Source organism: Durotheca rogersii, assembly GCF_024521655.1.
Source record: "Durotheca rogersii strain YMJ 92031201 chromosome Unknown GGS23scaffold_7, whole genome shotgun sequence".
NCBI lineage: Eukaryota > Fungi > Ascomycota > Sordariomycetes > Xylariales > Xylariaceae > Durotheca > Durotheca rogersii.
In genome coordinates, this window is record NW_026251238.1 from 1,524,680 (window position 1) to 1,541,341 (window position 16,662).

Here is a 16,662-nt window from a genome sequence, read left to right on the forward strand (position 1 = left end):
TTTATCGCAAAGTCAAGCACCGTCTAACAAGCTGCCATGCCGTTGATAAGTTCCAAACGTAGAAAGCCAAGCCATTTATAGAGCGTTTGGTTCGCTTCATCGAGGCGTTATGTCCGAGCTTTACCAGCGGGGAAAAGGGTGAAATGGCTGGGAGAAAATAAGACCGTAGAAGTGACTGCCCAGATCCCAAATAGGGAGGTCAGGGCATGGTGAAATACCGGGTGGCTTGAGTCACTAGGTGTGTTTTGTCGATCCAACCTAGCCGGCTCGCTGCTTGCCTTGTGGGACTTTCTCTTCACGGCTACGTTCTCAATAGGGGCCAGGCTGGACCTAGTAAGCTTGCGCCCAAAGACGATATAGCGCAGATAATCCCTAGACATTACGAGCTAGGGCGGTTTGACTAGAGCGACACATACCTACCTACATGCAGAGGCCTTGAGTTCCTCGTCGCTATCAAAACAAGATAAAATAAGAGTCTAGCGAGGTTGAGCGGTAATACTGGACTTTGCTCTCTTTATAACCACCCGAACCAAATTCTTATTATAGACTCCGGATTTACATACGTTGGCCAAGGGTTCATATCCGGCGTGAGAAAGGTAAAAGGCTGTCTGTAAGTTACCTGACCAAAATTCAGGCCCCGGTCTTTTTCATATATAACTATTGAATACCTCCTTACAAGTCACATGCGATACTGTTCGTACCTAGAATCCCCCCCTAAGTTGATATGCCCCCCGGTTCTTACGTTTGTCATCAGAAGACACATGAGCCATGCCTACCTACCTGTAGGTACCTGTCTGCCTGCATGAGGTGGATGGGCCTCAGTCATTAAAACTAATGAGGAAACAGCCTGACATTAGGGAGAAAATACCCAATATACAATCCTTTCCTTTCATTGATAGCTATGTGTCCGGCCTAATCTCCAAGTTGTCATTCGGTGGGTGGGGGAGATGTCCCATTGATTGCCACGAACAAAGACAGTGGCGGTCTACAAGTGATTCGGGGTAGATACAGGACCTAAGGGAATAATATACCTAGCCTGAATCTAGTTACCACAGCTAACCCATACACAATGATGGCCTTCATAGAGCGGCCAAGACGGGATGCCCCTTTAATGGACGCATCACGTGACTTGGCGTCGCGTTTTCTGCGATGCCGAGCGCGGGAGCGGACGCGTGGCACGATTGGAGAGCCAAATTCCCTCCCGCCAGTCTGACGCAGACTCTTAGTCCTCCTAGTGATCACTGAACTCGCAGTTTATCAAGCGCAACTTGTACCCAAGTTAGAACCATGGCTGCGGGAGTGAAGCGCAAGCGTACCGAGGGAGCCCCAGAGCGCGCCGTAACCGTGGCGCCAAAGGCGGCCAGAACCGCTTCTGCGCGCGCGGTCGCTGACGGGTCCCCGCCTGTCCCTCCCGACATGGAGGCGCAGCTGCAGCGCATCGCGGCGTCGAACCGCACGCCTTTTGAGAAGAAAGTGGTACGTTCCCTCGTCTTCCCATCCCCCCCCCCCCCCCCCTCCCCCCTTCCCCCTGCTGACTCGTCGGCGGGGACCGCCAGTGGACGCTGCTGTGCCAGATCCCGCGGGGCCGGGTGTCGACGTACGGGCTGGTGTCGGCGCAGCTGGGGTCGTCGGCGCGGGCGGTGGGCGGCGCGCTGCGGCGGAACCCGTTCGCGCCGCAGGTGCCGTGCCACCGCGTCGTGGCGGCGGGCGGCGGGCTCGGCGGCTTCCGGGGCCAGCGACCGCGCAGCGGCGAGGGCGTCACCCTCGACGAGAAGCGCCGGCTGCTGCGCGCCGAGGGCGTCCGGTTCGACGACAGGGGCAGGGTCCTCGGCACGCCCTGGGCCGCGTTCGTCTAGGCCTCCTTCCTCCTCCTCCTCCTCCTCCTCCTCCCGAGGCCCTTTGCGAGATGAGGAGAAAAAAAAAGGAAGGAAAGAAAACACGTTCCCATGGGCGGGGACGCTCGATGTGATGCACGTACGATCGAACCGGAATGGAAGTTTCGAGCAGTGCCGTGAGCCGGCGCGTGTTAGCAGACCTGCAGAAGGATCAAAGGGGCGGCGATGATGGGAGAGTGCATTGTGCGATATGGGTACATACACAAAGACCTTCCCTTCGAGCTCAACATCTTATTCTAGAAAATACCAAGTAGTAGGTAGCCCCCAGGAATACTCTTCGCGCCCCCATCCACTTCTCTCATAAGTAGCCCCAACCGCGCTCGCCGTCCATGTAAGATCGGCACTGTCGCTACACCACCAAGACCTCGCTTCTCGCACAGACACTAGGTGCCTATATCTATCACAGCCATATTTCACCCGTCCCCTTTTCCAGTTCCAGCTCCCCTCCTCTCCCCCTCAAGCATCCCTCCCTACCTACGCACCCACGATGAGCGTCCCGCCCGTCAACCGCGAGCGCAGCCTGCTCGACGACGTGCGGGCCGAGCAGCAGCAGGACCTCGCCCCCCCCCTCGGAGCCGCAGGAGGAGGAGTACGACGCCGACGTCTCCGGCAACGAGGAGCACGCCCACATCGACGGGGAAGGGGGCGGCGCGCACGAGGACGGCGTCGTGGTAGCCTGGCTGGCGCTACACGGGCACCCATAACGGCAGCGGAACTCGCAGGCGCCTACACCTCTATACACCATCTCGCGGCTCCATCCCACAATACCTATATAGCGGCACACCCCAGCTACAAAAAATAGGTAGGAATATTAGAGAGGACCCCACAACGCAGCGAAGCCGCACGCGGCAGACGAGCGAGAGAGAGAGGCGACGTGACTTCCCAGCAACCAACGGCGAAGCGCCACCGTAGACAACCCCCCGCGTCCCCTTCCTTGTTTTCCCTGTCCTGCTATTCATTGACTGTCTCTGCCGCTGCGTAGCGCCACCAAGCTCTGCAGCGAGAAATCCCTTTCCTCTCGGGGCAGGCACTCGCGTTTTTTTTTGTTCGGGGCCGTCGTCGTCGATATACCTACCTAGTAGGCACCGAAACGGACCTCTTCTCCTCCCCCTCCCCCCTTTTTCTCTCTGGCATAGGTACCTACTATCACTGCTAGCCCCGCGAGCGACCGACACACCCGCACGCCTTGTCCCCGGCGGCGGCGGCGCATACATGCCTCTGGGTTGGGCGCGGGGCCGGGTGTGGAGTGGTGCTAAGTTAGGTCGATCGACTGGGAACACTACACCTCCTCAGCCGGGAAGCAGACGTGTCATAAACTATACGACGTCGCCTTCCGAGTCATTTTCACGGGCCGCTGATGCCCAGACTACGCAATATACACAATTACGGCACTATACACCACGCGCCATAGGGATGAGCCAAGTCACCCAAGTCACCTCCAATGTGCATGCCACCCCTTCTCGCTACAGCGAGAGGAGGCGTCGTCTGCGTTGAACAGAAAACACACCGCGAGTGTAAATTCATTAAAGTGTCCGTCTGTCCATCTGTCTGTGTACATACATACGTACATGCATACATACATGAGGCGGCGGGCCGGTAGCAAGTTGGACCCGGACTGCCTTCCGGAATGAGGTAAACATGGGGGGTGGTTGGACATCTTGATCGCGAGACCGAAGAGGGGGCGTGAGGAGAGAAAGAAAGAGAGAGACAGGGAGGGGGGGAAACGAGACGAGGGCAAGAAAAAAAAAGTCGAACAGACTGTCAAACCGCGCCCGCCGTTTTCTCCATGGTCGACCGATCGACCGACGCCGTGATAAGAATGAAGCAAGGGAAAAAAAAAGCAAAGGCATTCCCCGAATTGTCGCCGTTATCTACTCTCCCAACCCTTCCCCTTCCTGAGAATCAAGGAAGGCCCCCCAAAAAAGACAGTCGAGAGAAGAGTAGTCCTTTCATTTCGAGGTCGACTAATCGATCAGTCGACGCCTCCCTAGTTCGTAGCCTCCCTCCGTCCCAACTCGGTCAACCGCGGGTTACCTCAAGAAATATTATCAAATTATCGGAAGGAGTCAAGAGACGGAGAAGGGGCGGTAAAATGCCATAATCGATATCGTCGAAGCATTTCCCGTGCGAGAGGGAGTGCGTGTATTGTGTGTGTGTGCGCGCGCCGTAGTTGAGGAAAATCGTAGGAAAAGGGGGTATATTGGGCGAAACCCGAGATCGTAGTAAGAAGCCGTCGAGTTCATACGGTTGATTAAGGCCGTGATGCGTGAACCTCACGGAGAGAGTGTGAGTGAGTGAGTGGGAGAGGAGAGAGGGGACAATAATAGACTAGAGAAAACCCGCGGGGAAACGATATCGAGGCTCTAGTCAAAGGCATAGTATGCGGAATCGGACAGAGAAGTCAGTCTACTTAGGGCCGAAAAGCATCGCGCCACAAGCGAGGCGGCGGAATACGAGGGTCACCTTGACAAAAGGGCTACGGACGAGGATCAGAAGAACGACGGCTTCGTGAGCACGCGGTACTCGACATAATCCTCGCCATCGATGTTGATGATAGTACCCTGGCTTACGAGCCGATCCTTGAACGGTCCATTCTGCTTCCGTTCATATTTGATGCCCATGTGCGTCATGACATCGTCGTTCCCGGCGCCCCTGCGCATGTTTTCTTGCGCCAGCCAAACTTGCTGCATCCTATGCATATTCTCCTGGAAATCCCGGCGGCCGTCCTGCACGTTGATCGCATTCACCGGATTTGCCATGGCGGCATTCCGGCTGGCTTGGTTGTGGGTGGTACGCATCTGGATTGCCTCGATTCTGGCAACCTCCCGGTTGGCATATCCCTGGACGCGCTCCAGGGGGTCACTACTTGTATGCCGGCTCGACTGTCGAAGTTCAACTTCTGAGAGAGAATGCCGGGACGGATGGACGGGCTCCACTCGAGGCTCGCCGTGAGATATAACTTCTCGTCGATGCTGCCTCAGCTCACGGCCTTCGCGGATCTCTTCACGGTCCTGCGCAGGTGGTGGCAGGAGGACCGCATTCGCCTCCTTCGCAGCCTTGTTGGCATTACCCGCCGAGATGCTGGCCGCGCGAGTCTGGGCCTCATATACCGCCTTGGTCTCGTTTGCGACACGCTCGGCCGGGGTCTCACCAGCATCGATCTGCACTTGGCGGACACGAATGTACTCCTTAATCTCCGGCCGGGTCAGGTTTGCGAGATGCGGGAGGAAGGTAACCTCGTCGTACGATATCCATAAAGCACCGGCTCCGCTCGGGAAATTTCCGTCGATGTAGCGTCCGTCCATCGTCTCGCGCACGAGCTTGACGCGAAACATGTCATTGGCACCAAGGATGCCGTAAACCGCATGCTTGTCTTTGTCCTCCTCCGGGCTGGACTTGCTCCAGCAGCCGACCAGAATCCGAGTCGGCTTCCGAGGGGCGTGGGGAACGTCCATAGGGTGGTGGAGCGTACCGATACGCAACGCGTGCTCGTCCTGTTCCACGCGGTCGCCATGTTCGTGCTCGACACGCTCCGCGATGGTACCGACGCCGCTACCATAGCGACGGCGCTTCGGCTCGGGGCGCCCAGCCAGCGCATTTTTAGGAATCTCTCGGCCCCACGCAACAACGGGAGACTGAGGGTTCTCGGGAGGGGGGTTCATCTCGAGGCGGTGCTTAGCTTCCCTGATGGCGGCGAGGTCGGCGTCCTGGGTTCGCTGACGGATGGTTTCGCCTCTCACTTTAACGTATTCTTTAATTTCGTTGTGATCTAGCCCGACAAGATGGTCCAGGAAGACGATGCGGTCGAACGTGACCCAGCTGCCGCCCGGACCGGGAGGCAGGGGGAATAACCGCGTGTTGATAGATTCGCCATTGATGTTAGTGCTCTGAAGACGGGTGCGCAAGCGATCGCGAATGTCGATGAAGCCGACAACAATGTGCTTTCCCTCTTCCTGGGGGACAGGGGAGTCGCGCCATCGACCTAGGATAACATGCTTAGTATCGTCAGGCTTAGGCCGCTGCTTGCCCTTCACCGAGGTAGTATCAGTATCTTCGCCATCCTTGGCTAGTACGTTGTCCAGCCTGTTCTCATTCAGGTCATTGTACAGAGACGGGCGCTTGCGCTTGGGGTAGTGGGGCACGACGGTCTTGACCCCGTCGGCATCCGCCATATCAACGTCTTCTCGCTCCAACGCCGCTACGCGGCGAGCAGGCGACTTGTCACCATTAGCACGGGCGCTAACGATGATCTCGTCGCCTAGCATGTCCGGATTCACACTGGAAACTGAGCTGGAATCGGGAGGCGTGCTCAAGTCCGCGTCGTTGGCGGTATCATCCTCTTCCGAGGCCTTGGGCTCCACGACCGTCGGCTGCCTGTCACCTCATGTTAATATGCGTTGCTGCTTAGAATGAGGCGGTGATCGCCGTCGTGAAATTGGCGACGAGCGAGAGGAAGGACGCGTGCACTAGAGACGGGTCTATAATTCAGCCATGGGGCGGCGCTTGCCAAGTACGCCCGGGTGAGACGCAGGTGAGGTAGGGTTCTCTTCGAATATAAAGTTGAGTTGCGATTGGGTTGAGGAGCTTCGAAGAGGGTAAAAATAGACGAATAGGTTACATGCAATAATTGCGAGGTAGTCTAGCGGTGAGCAGCAGCGAGTATGTCCAGGTATTGTTTCTTATGACCCACGCTGCCTGGGACTGCTAATGCGTGTTTGATAGACCGGGTGGGTTGGGTGACATAGGGTGCTCTCCGAGACGGGGCTCGTAGCTATCGAGGAGGCGGAGGGCCGTGATAGGACAGAAAAGTTGCGACATAGGGAAAGGGAATGGGGTGGCGCAGGGGCGGGATAGACCAGGGTGGACGGAGGGGATAGTAAATAAAAGAGACGAGCAGGCTTTGAAGAGAGAGAGAGAGGGGGGGGGGGGGGAGGGGGAGAGGTGCTAGTGAGGCTTTTAAACAGAAGAGGGTTTTTATAATTGATGACGGCAGGAGGTAGGGGGAAAATGTGATGAGCAATACCGTTCTCAACCTGGGTGGGAAGAGCAAGCGGGAAACGTCTAATCGACAACAAGAGAGAGAGAGAGGGAGAGGGAAAGAGAAAAGAAGATGGCGAAGACAAGGGGATGGAGCGTAACTTACTTCTCGTCAGCGGCCTCGGGCGCAGTTTTTTCCTTCTCGACGGTGTCGACAGACACCGACTTCTTCGCGTCTGGCTTCTCCTCCTGATGATCCATCTTGCCGGTCACTACTACTACTAGAGTATCGAATTAGACCCGAGCTGCGGAGCAGAAGCGATGCAAGAGATCGAATTGGTTCCGGGGTTGGCCGAAGTCGCGTGCGCAATGGCCAGGTTGCGCCTCGCGAAAAGAAAAGTGAAAGGGGTTGGCAATGCGAGACGGGAAGAGGGAGAGATGAGGGAGATAGATAAAAGAGAAAGGTGCATGCGTTCGTAGATGGGTGGGAGGTATACGAGGCAGATAAGAGCCAGGAAGAGAAGAGCGAGAGAAGGAGGGAAAAGCGGGACTGATGGTGTTGGGAATGGACGGCAAGAGGCAACTACCAACTGGAAAGGCGGACTGAGAAGGGCAAGTAGGACATGTATATTAAATGCCTCGACTAGGAAGAGTGAATGGTATAGGCTGTGAAGCGCGAAGGCAAACTGCCGCCGGCTATGTCGACAGGGGGGAATTCGAGACTGCTCAGCTAGAGCCGATAGGATACATCAATACTTAACACGGTGGGGGGGAGGGAACACGGAGAGTAACTGACTTGCGAAGTCTACAGGGGAGCGAGGTGGAAGTAAGCCCGGGTGGCGGACGACAATGGGCACAAGAACAACGATAACAATAGTTACCGGGTTGGTGCGATAGAGCGGCGGAGGCGAGAAAGGCAAGGTATAGGGCGGAGTGGGGGCGGAGAGGGCAAGCTGGGGCGGGTTGGTTTCGCAGACTGAGGCAGACTGACGGACAGAGAGAGAGGGAGATGAAGTGTGGGTGGGTGAGGGTGAGAGGGTGAGAGTGAGGGAGCGGGCGAGAAGAGGCAGAGAGAGAGAGAGACAAGACAAGAGAGACAGAGAGCGGTGGTGTGATGAGAGCGAGATTGCCAGGGTATCGAGGATGACGACAAAAACCCGGTTGCCACCAGACGGGCTGAGTCGCAGTTGCTGAAATTGGTGCGTTGCGACCAGGTTGGAAATGAATTGGAATTGGAACGAGATTAATTGACGGCAGCGACTCGAGTTGCCGCCGCCGCAAGATCTCATTGGCGCGTGCCGTGTCCTTGTCACGGGAAGGGGCAGACGCGCGACGGCGAGACGAGAAGGGAGAAAAAAGAGAGAGAGAGATGAGATGATGATAACTTACCTAAGCCGGCTGGGGAACCGAAACCACAACAAGGCCGGGCGATGAACTCGATGGAAGCGCACCGAAACGGCGGCGCGTTGCCAGTGCGTGCGTATCCAGACGCGCAACGCTAGGTAACGGCGGCAAGTATGAATAGGCAGACAGGCAACCGGGGCGGTGTCGAGTTGCGCGGGCTGGCTCGATGGCACGGAGTAGAGAGAGCGTTGGTTAAGGTGGGTGAGAGAGAGAGGGTGAAGGGGGCGGAAAAAGTTGAGGGAAGTGAAAAAAGGGTAAACGGCGGGACGAGAGAGGTGTATTGAGAGAAGTGATTGATGAGCCGGCAAAAGTAAGCGTTGTCAATCAAAGTTGTCTGACCCAAGGGAAACCCGGACAGGGGGGCGGCACCTTAATATTGTGCAATACAGGCTCTGTCTTCGGGTTTTCGATTAAGCTGATTGGCCCGCGCCCGCGCCCACGGTACATTGGCACCAGTCTGCCCAAACCGCTGCTGGCCAGTACCTAAAGCAGCGTAGCGTAGGGTACTTGGGCACGCTACCTGCCTTCTGCTAATACGCTACCTGCGCTAGCCTCGAGCCCGTACCAGCCCAGCACCAGCACCAGCACCAGCACCAGCACCAGCACCAGCGGTACCTACGTCGCCCGTCGCCCATCGTGCACTGCGCGAGCGCGCACTCCCCCCCAGCGCAGAGAACCAGAAGAAGAGGGAGCCCGCTGTTTTTTTTTTATCGTCGCTATTATTATTACCTATTACCACTATTCTCCCATGCTGATTTCAAATCCCCTTGGCTACCACCCGGCTATGCGACGCCACAACGGAAATACGTCCAACTGCGTACGTCCACACACGCACACACCCCCCCCCGGCCGGCGAGACAGCCAGGGGAAGAAGAGCAGCACAGGATGGAGGAAACGGGGGATATACATGGAGAGCGAGAAGAGGAGGCACAGGAGAGGGAGAGAGAAGGGGGGAGGAGGAGAGAGAGAAGAGAAGAGAAGATGGAGAGATAGGAGGTGCATACAAGCTTATCACGTATTTTTATTTTTACTTTTTCTCATTTCTTGTTTTATCTCATTTCATTTATTTTATTGTCGGTTTTAACTTGTTGCTCATACATCTGTCCATCCGTCCATCATCCCATCCAACGAGGCGCCCAACCTGGCAGCTATGTGTACAATACATACGGGTATTATTATCTTACTATTACTAGGTTAGTAGCCATTATTACTTTCAGCGTTATTGCCTGAGTGCAACCTGCCAACCTACGTAATGCTAATTATACCTGCTGATGATGCATCGCCTATCAAACCCTTAACCTAGCCTCTTTTTTTTTTCTTCCTTTTCTCTCTCTCTCGTCTCCACCCTCCGGTCGCCCCATGTTTCATTGCGCCTGTGTCTATACATATACATATACATATGTATATCCAGCGCCTTGCCTGCCCTACTTACATTTACCTCCTAGTATCCTCCCCAAGGATATGTATACACATGCATCCGATTCATTCAATTCAATTTCTCCATTCATTCATTCGTTCATTCATCCCCATCCACCCATTCATATGTAGACGTACGCTTGCTCGGACCCGGCATCTTCCTAGGAAAAGCCCACGCATACAACTCGCTGCCTCGAAGTGGCTCTGCATTGTGTAACATGCATTCACATATTACGCATACTACGAACAAGGAACTTCAGCTCGGCTTCGTCTGCCTATCCGAACTGCCGTAGCCAGAACGAGGGGGGTTGGGAGAGGGAGAGAAACCCGGATAGACCAGCACGAGCAGCAGCAGCAGGTGCCGTAGGAAAGTGAACTGCTTGGGTGCGCGGCGATTCGGGCATCCAACCCGGCATATACGTGTACATATATGTAAGTATATATATATATATATATACACATATATTGTGGACGGCGGGAAAAATAGAAACGCGAAGGGGTGGGCTGGGGTGAAGAGCGCATCAGCCCACGGCGGTGCGACAAACGGCTGCTAGGCCGGCCAGCTTAAACTACGGACTCGATCGCGCAACATCCAGACCCTAAATTTAGGGCAACACACTTCTTCGCTGTTCCGTCGCCCGCCCGGCGCAGAGCGCGTAAGGCGAAGAAAAAAAAAAAAGACCCGAAGGGAGTTCGGTCGCCACTCGCCCTCCATTTGTCGCGCCTGGGTGAATATACAGGTATAGATCAGCCGTCAATGCGTGCGTCCATGCCTTAGTTGTGGTATCGGTTCCCAGTTGAGACCCCCGTTGTTCCCAGTATTGTCAAAACTGTGTGTGTGTGTGGTGCTGGGCGTTCCTAATGTGGGGGCGCCTCAAGCCGGGATCCCGGTGAACAAACAGTTACATAGCCAAGGTGGAAATGGAGAAACGAAAGACGTATCCGTCAACTCGGCGCCCTATAGCTTGGTATTACTTCTAGTCATGTGTATATAACTGCGTTTCGCTCGGGTTTCATTGACCTACTAAGCGGCCGGGGGGGGGGCTCTGCCAGAAGTACCAACAAATTCACTCAGCCCGCCCACTGCCACCCGCGAAGGCACGCATTTGCCTATCTAAATATCAAATACCATCCATACCTTAGTCGTGCTACACGCAGCTAGATACGGCCGGATAACACAACGTGCATGCGTAGTAGTATATACCTCTCCTATACAGTACATGTCGATAGATACTGTGAGCCAGAATGGGCGGGGGCTTGGCTTCGTATCTTATGCTGTGCTTATTCTTCCTAGCTAACGCACTATAGGTGCGGATCGGATACCTAATTGAAACACGGGTCCAGCCCAGCTCACCGGCCAGAGTAAACAGAAAATCAATTCCAGCAATTCCAGCGTTGGGCGGCCATTTAGCCCTAACCGAGACGGACTTGTCAGACATTGGTTAATATGTCCAGAAGAGAGAGAGGAAGAGAGAGAAGAGAGAGACTACGTCAGGCAGGGAAAAAAAAAATTGATAGCACCGTGTTATTCCGGGTGAGCAATTTACAGAGCTGCCTGTCTAGCGCATCTAATTACCCGATCGAGGCCGTCTATGGGATTTCAATTACTCGGTTGCGTGCGTCTACCGACTTGGTCGCCCCGTATTACCCCATGTACTTTATTACTAGACGTAATATGCCTGTCTGTAGATACATACCACATACTACTACATACTCTATTCTTATTACATAGACCCAGTTGCGCAGGCAGGTAGGTAGGTACCTAACCCTGTTATCCGTCCTCTCCCCCCCGTTCACTCTTTCTCCCCTTCTCCTTTCTCCTCCTCCTCCTCCACTTCTTATTCTTCTCCCTCTCTGGTTTCTTCCCTCCCTTGCGATGGTCGAACGTGCGAGTCTCAAGTTGACTAGCGGGGGAGGTTGTCGCAGAAAGGTTAAAAAGGCCTGGCGAATAGCACGGGGCACGTCGCCGTGGAGGGAACCCGGGCAGGATGCAACGTGGACATGGTTGAAGCCGCTGCGCACATTCATACATAAACACAGCTATGTAGGAGGCAGGTAGAGAACATAAGACACCTCCACCCGCCATTTACACACCTATACATATACGTGCATGCATATAGACTAGACTGAGGAGTAGACGAGCTTCGTCCATCTTACTTTCTTACCGGCTCTACTCCCTGCTCAGTAATCACTGCGCCTGATAGGGCGTGAGAATGGTACACCAGTCTTACGCCATCATCGCATCACTCAACTCTCTGCCGATTACCCATTACGTGCTTCGTGCGACCGCCCGCCCGGGGCGGAATGCACGGGTTGGTAAGTCGACGAATTTTCCATCGAACTATGCGCCCCCCCGGAACTAGAGCGAACATGGCTCTTTGTCGGCCTGACCGGGGGGAAACTCGAGCGGACGAGTCGCTAGCTAGGCGACAAGAATAAAAAAGCCATACCCTCCCCCCCCCCCTTTTTTTCCTCTTCCACTTCCTCCTCGTCCGTGTCCCAAACTGCTTAAAAAGCCTCGTCGACGTTCCGCACCACTGGATTGTACAGATGGCGTGCGCCAAGTATTATTCCTTTTCTTCTTCTCTCGGTGCCGTTCCCAAGCACAGACGCCTCGTTGTTTCGCATTAACCGCAACTTAAGGTTGAGGGGGGGAAGAGCCGACGGCGCAGCCCAAGTTGCCAGGCGTTGCTCGCTTCGATCGCGGTCGGGCCGTAGCCCGTCGCTTTCTCTCCCTCGGGCATTCTTATGTAGGAGATAGATTGGTTAGATTGGCCAGAGCAGCCGGGTTGGTTGATTTGTGAGCCGCGAGCGCGAGAACTGGAATTGGCTTGCTTACCTTAGCTAGGCAACTGATTAGTTATTCCTGTGCCCGCGGAACCGAAACCGAGAGCCAAGACTCCCACAAGCCGTCCCCCCTGCCCTCTCGCGAGTGGGCTCATTTGTCCGAGATACGTTCTGCGCATACGTTAGATACTAACCTAGGGTTATCCACCGGCCTCTCGGATTACTCGAGAAAATGAGAAGAAAAGTCTAGAATTGTGTTCCGTCAAGGGGGGGGCGTCGGCGCGAACTAGGCAACGCCCCTGTAATAGTAGGTACATCGCAGCCAATTTACGGCCCATCCTCGTCCTTCTAGGCATAGTTGGACATCATCCTAACGAAACGCATTGTAAGACGACACCTGCAGGGAACAGCTTCACTCTGTCTCCAAACGGGAGCAGAAGAGAGAAACGAGGTAACGCGAGGTAATTAGTAGTAGTCCTGCGTTCGGTCGGTCCATCATACCAGGTCCTTGTCTGGGGGTAGTAAGCCCGTTAATACTGGCCATTGTTGCACAAGAAACCCCCCCCCCCCCTTCTGTACGTCTTGGGCCTCCCTTTGTACGCTAACCGTACAATAAATGCGTATATTAAATAGACGTGTGACGAGACAACTCGGCTTCGCGACAGCTTAGCCAGCTCTTATTCTCTCCACTCCAGTTACGCATCGTTGTCGCGTCAGCTCTCCTCCCCCGTCCCCCTCCGGGACCCCCCAATGGTCGTCTGCGCGACGCCTACCGCTGCCGTGTTACCCCGCCATACCGCGAAGAGGGAACGGAGGCTGATGCGGGAATTACGAAGGAGGTTTCGGTCTGCCATGTGGCCCTGCCTTGGCTTGTCGTCTTGTCATATTCCTCGGTCAGAGTCGGGTGGCTAGTCGAGGTGCATAGAGAGAACAGGGTAGTAAGAGAAGAGAGCTCTTGGGAGGTCATGCAGCTCTGATATTGTGGCCTCATGCAGCTCTTAAGACACCAGCGTCGACTCCTCTCGTCATCGAGGGGTTTGCGCCCGAGGGCTGCATATCTAGGCACGAAGATTTCATTAGGGCTGTGTCGGTGGATCATTTGATCGATCTCATGCTGTGGCTTTTATATTATTGTCGGCCTTCGCGGGGACATGGATATGGATGGTGAATAGAATCGCGCCCGTATTCGTAAAACATGGTACAACAATACCGACGTTATAACACGCGTGAAACCCATACTTGAATGAGTGCAAGTCTATTTGCCACGACAGACCAAGGCTGATCTGGCATGGTTTCAAGAGCGTGTAGAAAAGGTATTCCCAGAGTGCTGCTCGGAAAACCAAGGGGCGCGTTGTTAAGGGCCATAGGTGGTAGGGAATTCCGAGGCGTCGCAGGTGTACGATTCAACCGCCTACGTTCTCTGGGGGGTGTTGGGCGGTTAAAGCTCATCGATTGCCTCCTAACCCCCTCTCCCTCTCCCTCTTCCACCACGACCACCACCTCTCCCTCCCCTTGTTCCCCTACCACCTTTCTTCCCCTTCCCCCCACCACCCCCCGCACCGGCACTAAACCTCTCGTACAACCTTTCTTCGCCGAACGCCGCCTCCCCAAACCTGAGGTAACTGATGAGGCCGTTGTCCACGACGGCGACGGTCGCGTTGCGATACCCTTGCTTTAAGCGGCGGTACATAGGGCCCACTCCTCCTCCGTTCCGGCGCTCGTTACCGTCACGTGGCGGCGGGTCCCATGGTGTACAGCCCTCGAGCAGCGCGGTCAGCTGCTCCAGCGTCGGGACGTCAGATGTCCGCGCGTTTACCACCGCGATGTAGAAGTCGGGTGTCCCCGGCTTTGTCTTGGAGAAGGTCGTAGTGCTCTTCCAGATGTGGTAGTGAATCTTGAAGGGCTCCTCTGGTTCCGGGGCTGTCGGCGTCAGAGAGGTGGTAGAATTGGGGGTGAGGGTAGGTGAAGACGGCCTAGACATTTGCTGAAAGCGCGGGGTAGGCCTATGCCGCTGGACGAGATAGAGCTGCTCAAAGATGGGATTATAGGAGCGGTAGAGACCTGGCCTGACGAGCGGCCCGTAGGGCGGCGGATCCCGTCGCTGAGCTTGCTGAGAGTGCCCAGCAGAGATGAGGGAGAATAAGCGTTCCCACACTGTCTGCGGCGGTCTCTCAGGTTGCTGCGGAAGTGGGAGAGGCGTTGCGCGCATGACCCTGTAGCCGGTCCGTCGCAGATTGGAGTAAACCTGATACTTCTCGAGACTGACCTTTCCCCTCTCCCCGTCGGGGCCGATGAGCAGCGCATACGCTGCCTGCAAGCTGAGCGGTATGCCCAGCTCGTAATCCTCGAGTTTGCCATCGGTGCTGCTGTCTTTGTCGTCCCCATCCTTGCCGTCTTTATTCACCGGAAAGACGTCCTCGATGCCTCGCGCCGGCCACCACAAGCCCAACGACCCACGTTCGACTAGGTACAGTGCCTCCTCGGGCAGCAGCCACGTCTTAAGCCAGCCTGGCGTCTGCCTGTACTTCTCGACGGCGCCGCCCGTAACCACGCGCCCCGTGTTCTGGCCTAGGGGGCCCTTGATCTCGCCCTCGACAGCGACGACGCGCTCTCTCGCGAACAAGCCCGCCTCCTTCTCCCTGTCATCCGGCCTGTCGTAGCGCTGCTGCCCTCCTTCTCCCTCCCGCTCCCCCCCCCCTTCCCCGTCTCCGGAAGCGGGCGGTACGTCGGCCCACTTGTCGGGGAAGTACCAGGCGCGGGTGTAGTCGCGCGGCTTGTGGGTGCGTGTGAAACTCAGCACGTCATGCATCGCCTGCCGGCTGGCCTCAAGCGCCTCCTCCTGGGCGCGCGTGCCGTGAGCCTCGAAGTCCTTCTCGCCGCGGCGCAGGGTCCTGCCCGACACCGGCGTTGGTGAGCGTCCTTGGGAGCCCGGCTGCTGTAACAGCGACGTGAACATCCGGAAGTCCCGGGTACCGTCTCCATCCTCGAGGGCGTCCTCATCCTCCCCTTCTACGTCTGCCCCGGGCAGGTCGGACGGGGGTACCGGCGCTGGGTCTTCGTCGTCGAAGGGCATTTGTTCTCTTGTTTAGTTGCTTACTCGCTACTAAGGCTGTGGGCGCGGAATCGGTGAGTGAGATTAGGGCAAGCCCGGAGGGATTGTGAGAAGTTGATACCACGGTAACCCAAGACGGGACGATCTGCTATGATCTGTACAGGCAAAGGCTGAACCAGTGACCGGAAAAGTGTCAGCAATTACCCAATTAGTTTCGAGGAACTAGGTAGAAGTCGAAATGAACTAACCTATTATGCTTGTAGAGGGGCTGAAGTAAGAGCCCCATCACGTAAATCACGTAAATCACGTACCTGTGTATAACTAGAGGTACTACAGATAGGTACCTTTAAGGTACTTAAACATAACACTCCGCTGTTGTAGGTTATACCGTTACTAAGTTAGATGCCTACATGTGTGTTGTGTGTCGACCTTATCGAAAGACGGGTACTTAACGTAGGAAAGAATAGGTACCTTAGGTATATTGGATGTACTATCATTACGCACTAGAGTAAACGGCCGCCCCTCCTTTTGTAGCCCTCAAGCCCCGCACCAGGGCTATGTGCAGCCTAGGAACTTAGCACATAATACGACGACCAAGTTACCACGAGCAAGTGAAAAAGAAGGGAGTTTGGCCGAGTGGTTAAGGCGTTGTGTTTAGGTCATTCGTCCAAAAAGGATACCTGAAGCCCGCAATGGGAAACCGCGCAGGTTCGAATCCTGCAGCTCTCAACAAGACTTTTTTGGTGGCTACAGGCCACGAGCCCGTGGGAACTAAGCTATCCGGATCAACGTTTTATATTTTATACCAAGAACGTGCATTCTTGCAGGTGCATATTCTATGCTCCTTTTTGTTCTCCCCTCTTTCCGTTTCTCCTTCATGAGGCCCTGGCTTGACAGGATGGGGGATGGGAAACCAAGGTGAAGGAGAGGGGCTGGCTGGGTTGGGATATAAGGTTCCACACGCAGGTAGGCTTTGGCCCACTACTATACATACACATGCAGGCTTATGGTAATTGAAGCCTTATAGGTGCCGTACGATATAACCAGGTAGTCTATCTCCCTACCGAACTTGACCTACCTACCTGCCTAGACGCCTTGCCGACTTGATATCAATCTGATCGTCCTAAAATT

At 55.3% G+C, this 16,662-nt stretch overlaps 3 protein-coding genes and 1 non-coding gene across 4 annotated transcripts; 2 read left to right on the forward strand and 2 right to left on the reverse strand.

Annotated features, from left to right (window-relative positions):
* Positions 1 to 1,188: 1,188 nt before the first annotated feature.
* GGS23DRAFT_620230 (methylated-DNA--cysteine S-met) lies at positions 1,189 to 1,856 on the forward strand (the record flags this gene model as incomplete). The annotated part of the gene is made up of 2 exons (XM_051521082.1): positions 1,189 to 1,476; positions 1,557 to 1,856. Exons 1-2 carry the CDS (start codon positions 1,288 to 1,290, stop codon positions 1,854 to 1,856), a joined length of 489 nt encoding a protein of 162 aa, XP_051373113.1. The 5' UTR covers positions 1,189 to 1,287.
* A 2,528-nt stretch (positions 1,857 to 4,384) lies between these two features.
* Positions 4,385 to 7,133, reverse strand: GGS23DRAFT_604608 (uncharacterized protein; the record flags this gene model as incomplete). The annotated part of the gene is made up of 2 exons (XM_051519623.1): positions 4,385 to 6,269; positions 7,039 to 7,133. 2 exons carry the CDS (start codon positions 7,131 to 7,133, stop codon positions 4,385 to 4,387), a joined length of 1,980 nt encoding a protein of 659 aa, XP_051373114.1.
* Positions 7,134 to 13,758: 6,625 nt separating this feature from the next.
* On the reverse strand, positions 13,759 to 16,120 carry GGS23DRAFT_498193 (uncharacterized protein). The gene is made up of 2 exons (XM_051514454.1): positions 15,843 to 16,120; positions 13,759 to 15,701 (listed from the first exon to the last, which is right to left on the reverse strand). The coding sequence occupies exon 2, from the start codon at positions 15,550 to 15,552 to the stop codon at positions 13,939 to 13,941; it is 1,614 nt and encodes a 537-aa protein (XP_051373115.1). The 5' UTR covers positions 15,553 to 15,701; positions 15,843 to 16,120; the 3' UTR covers positions 13,759 to 13,938.
* Positions 16,121 to 16,153: 33 nt separating this feature from the next.
* On the forward strand, positions 16,154 to 16,260 carry GGS23DRAFT_t41. Its single transcript has one exon. It is a non-coding gene; the product is annotated as a tRNA-Leu (tRNA).
* The last annotated feature ends 402 nt before the right edge of the window (positions 16,261 to 16,662 follow it).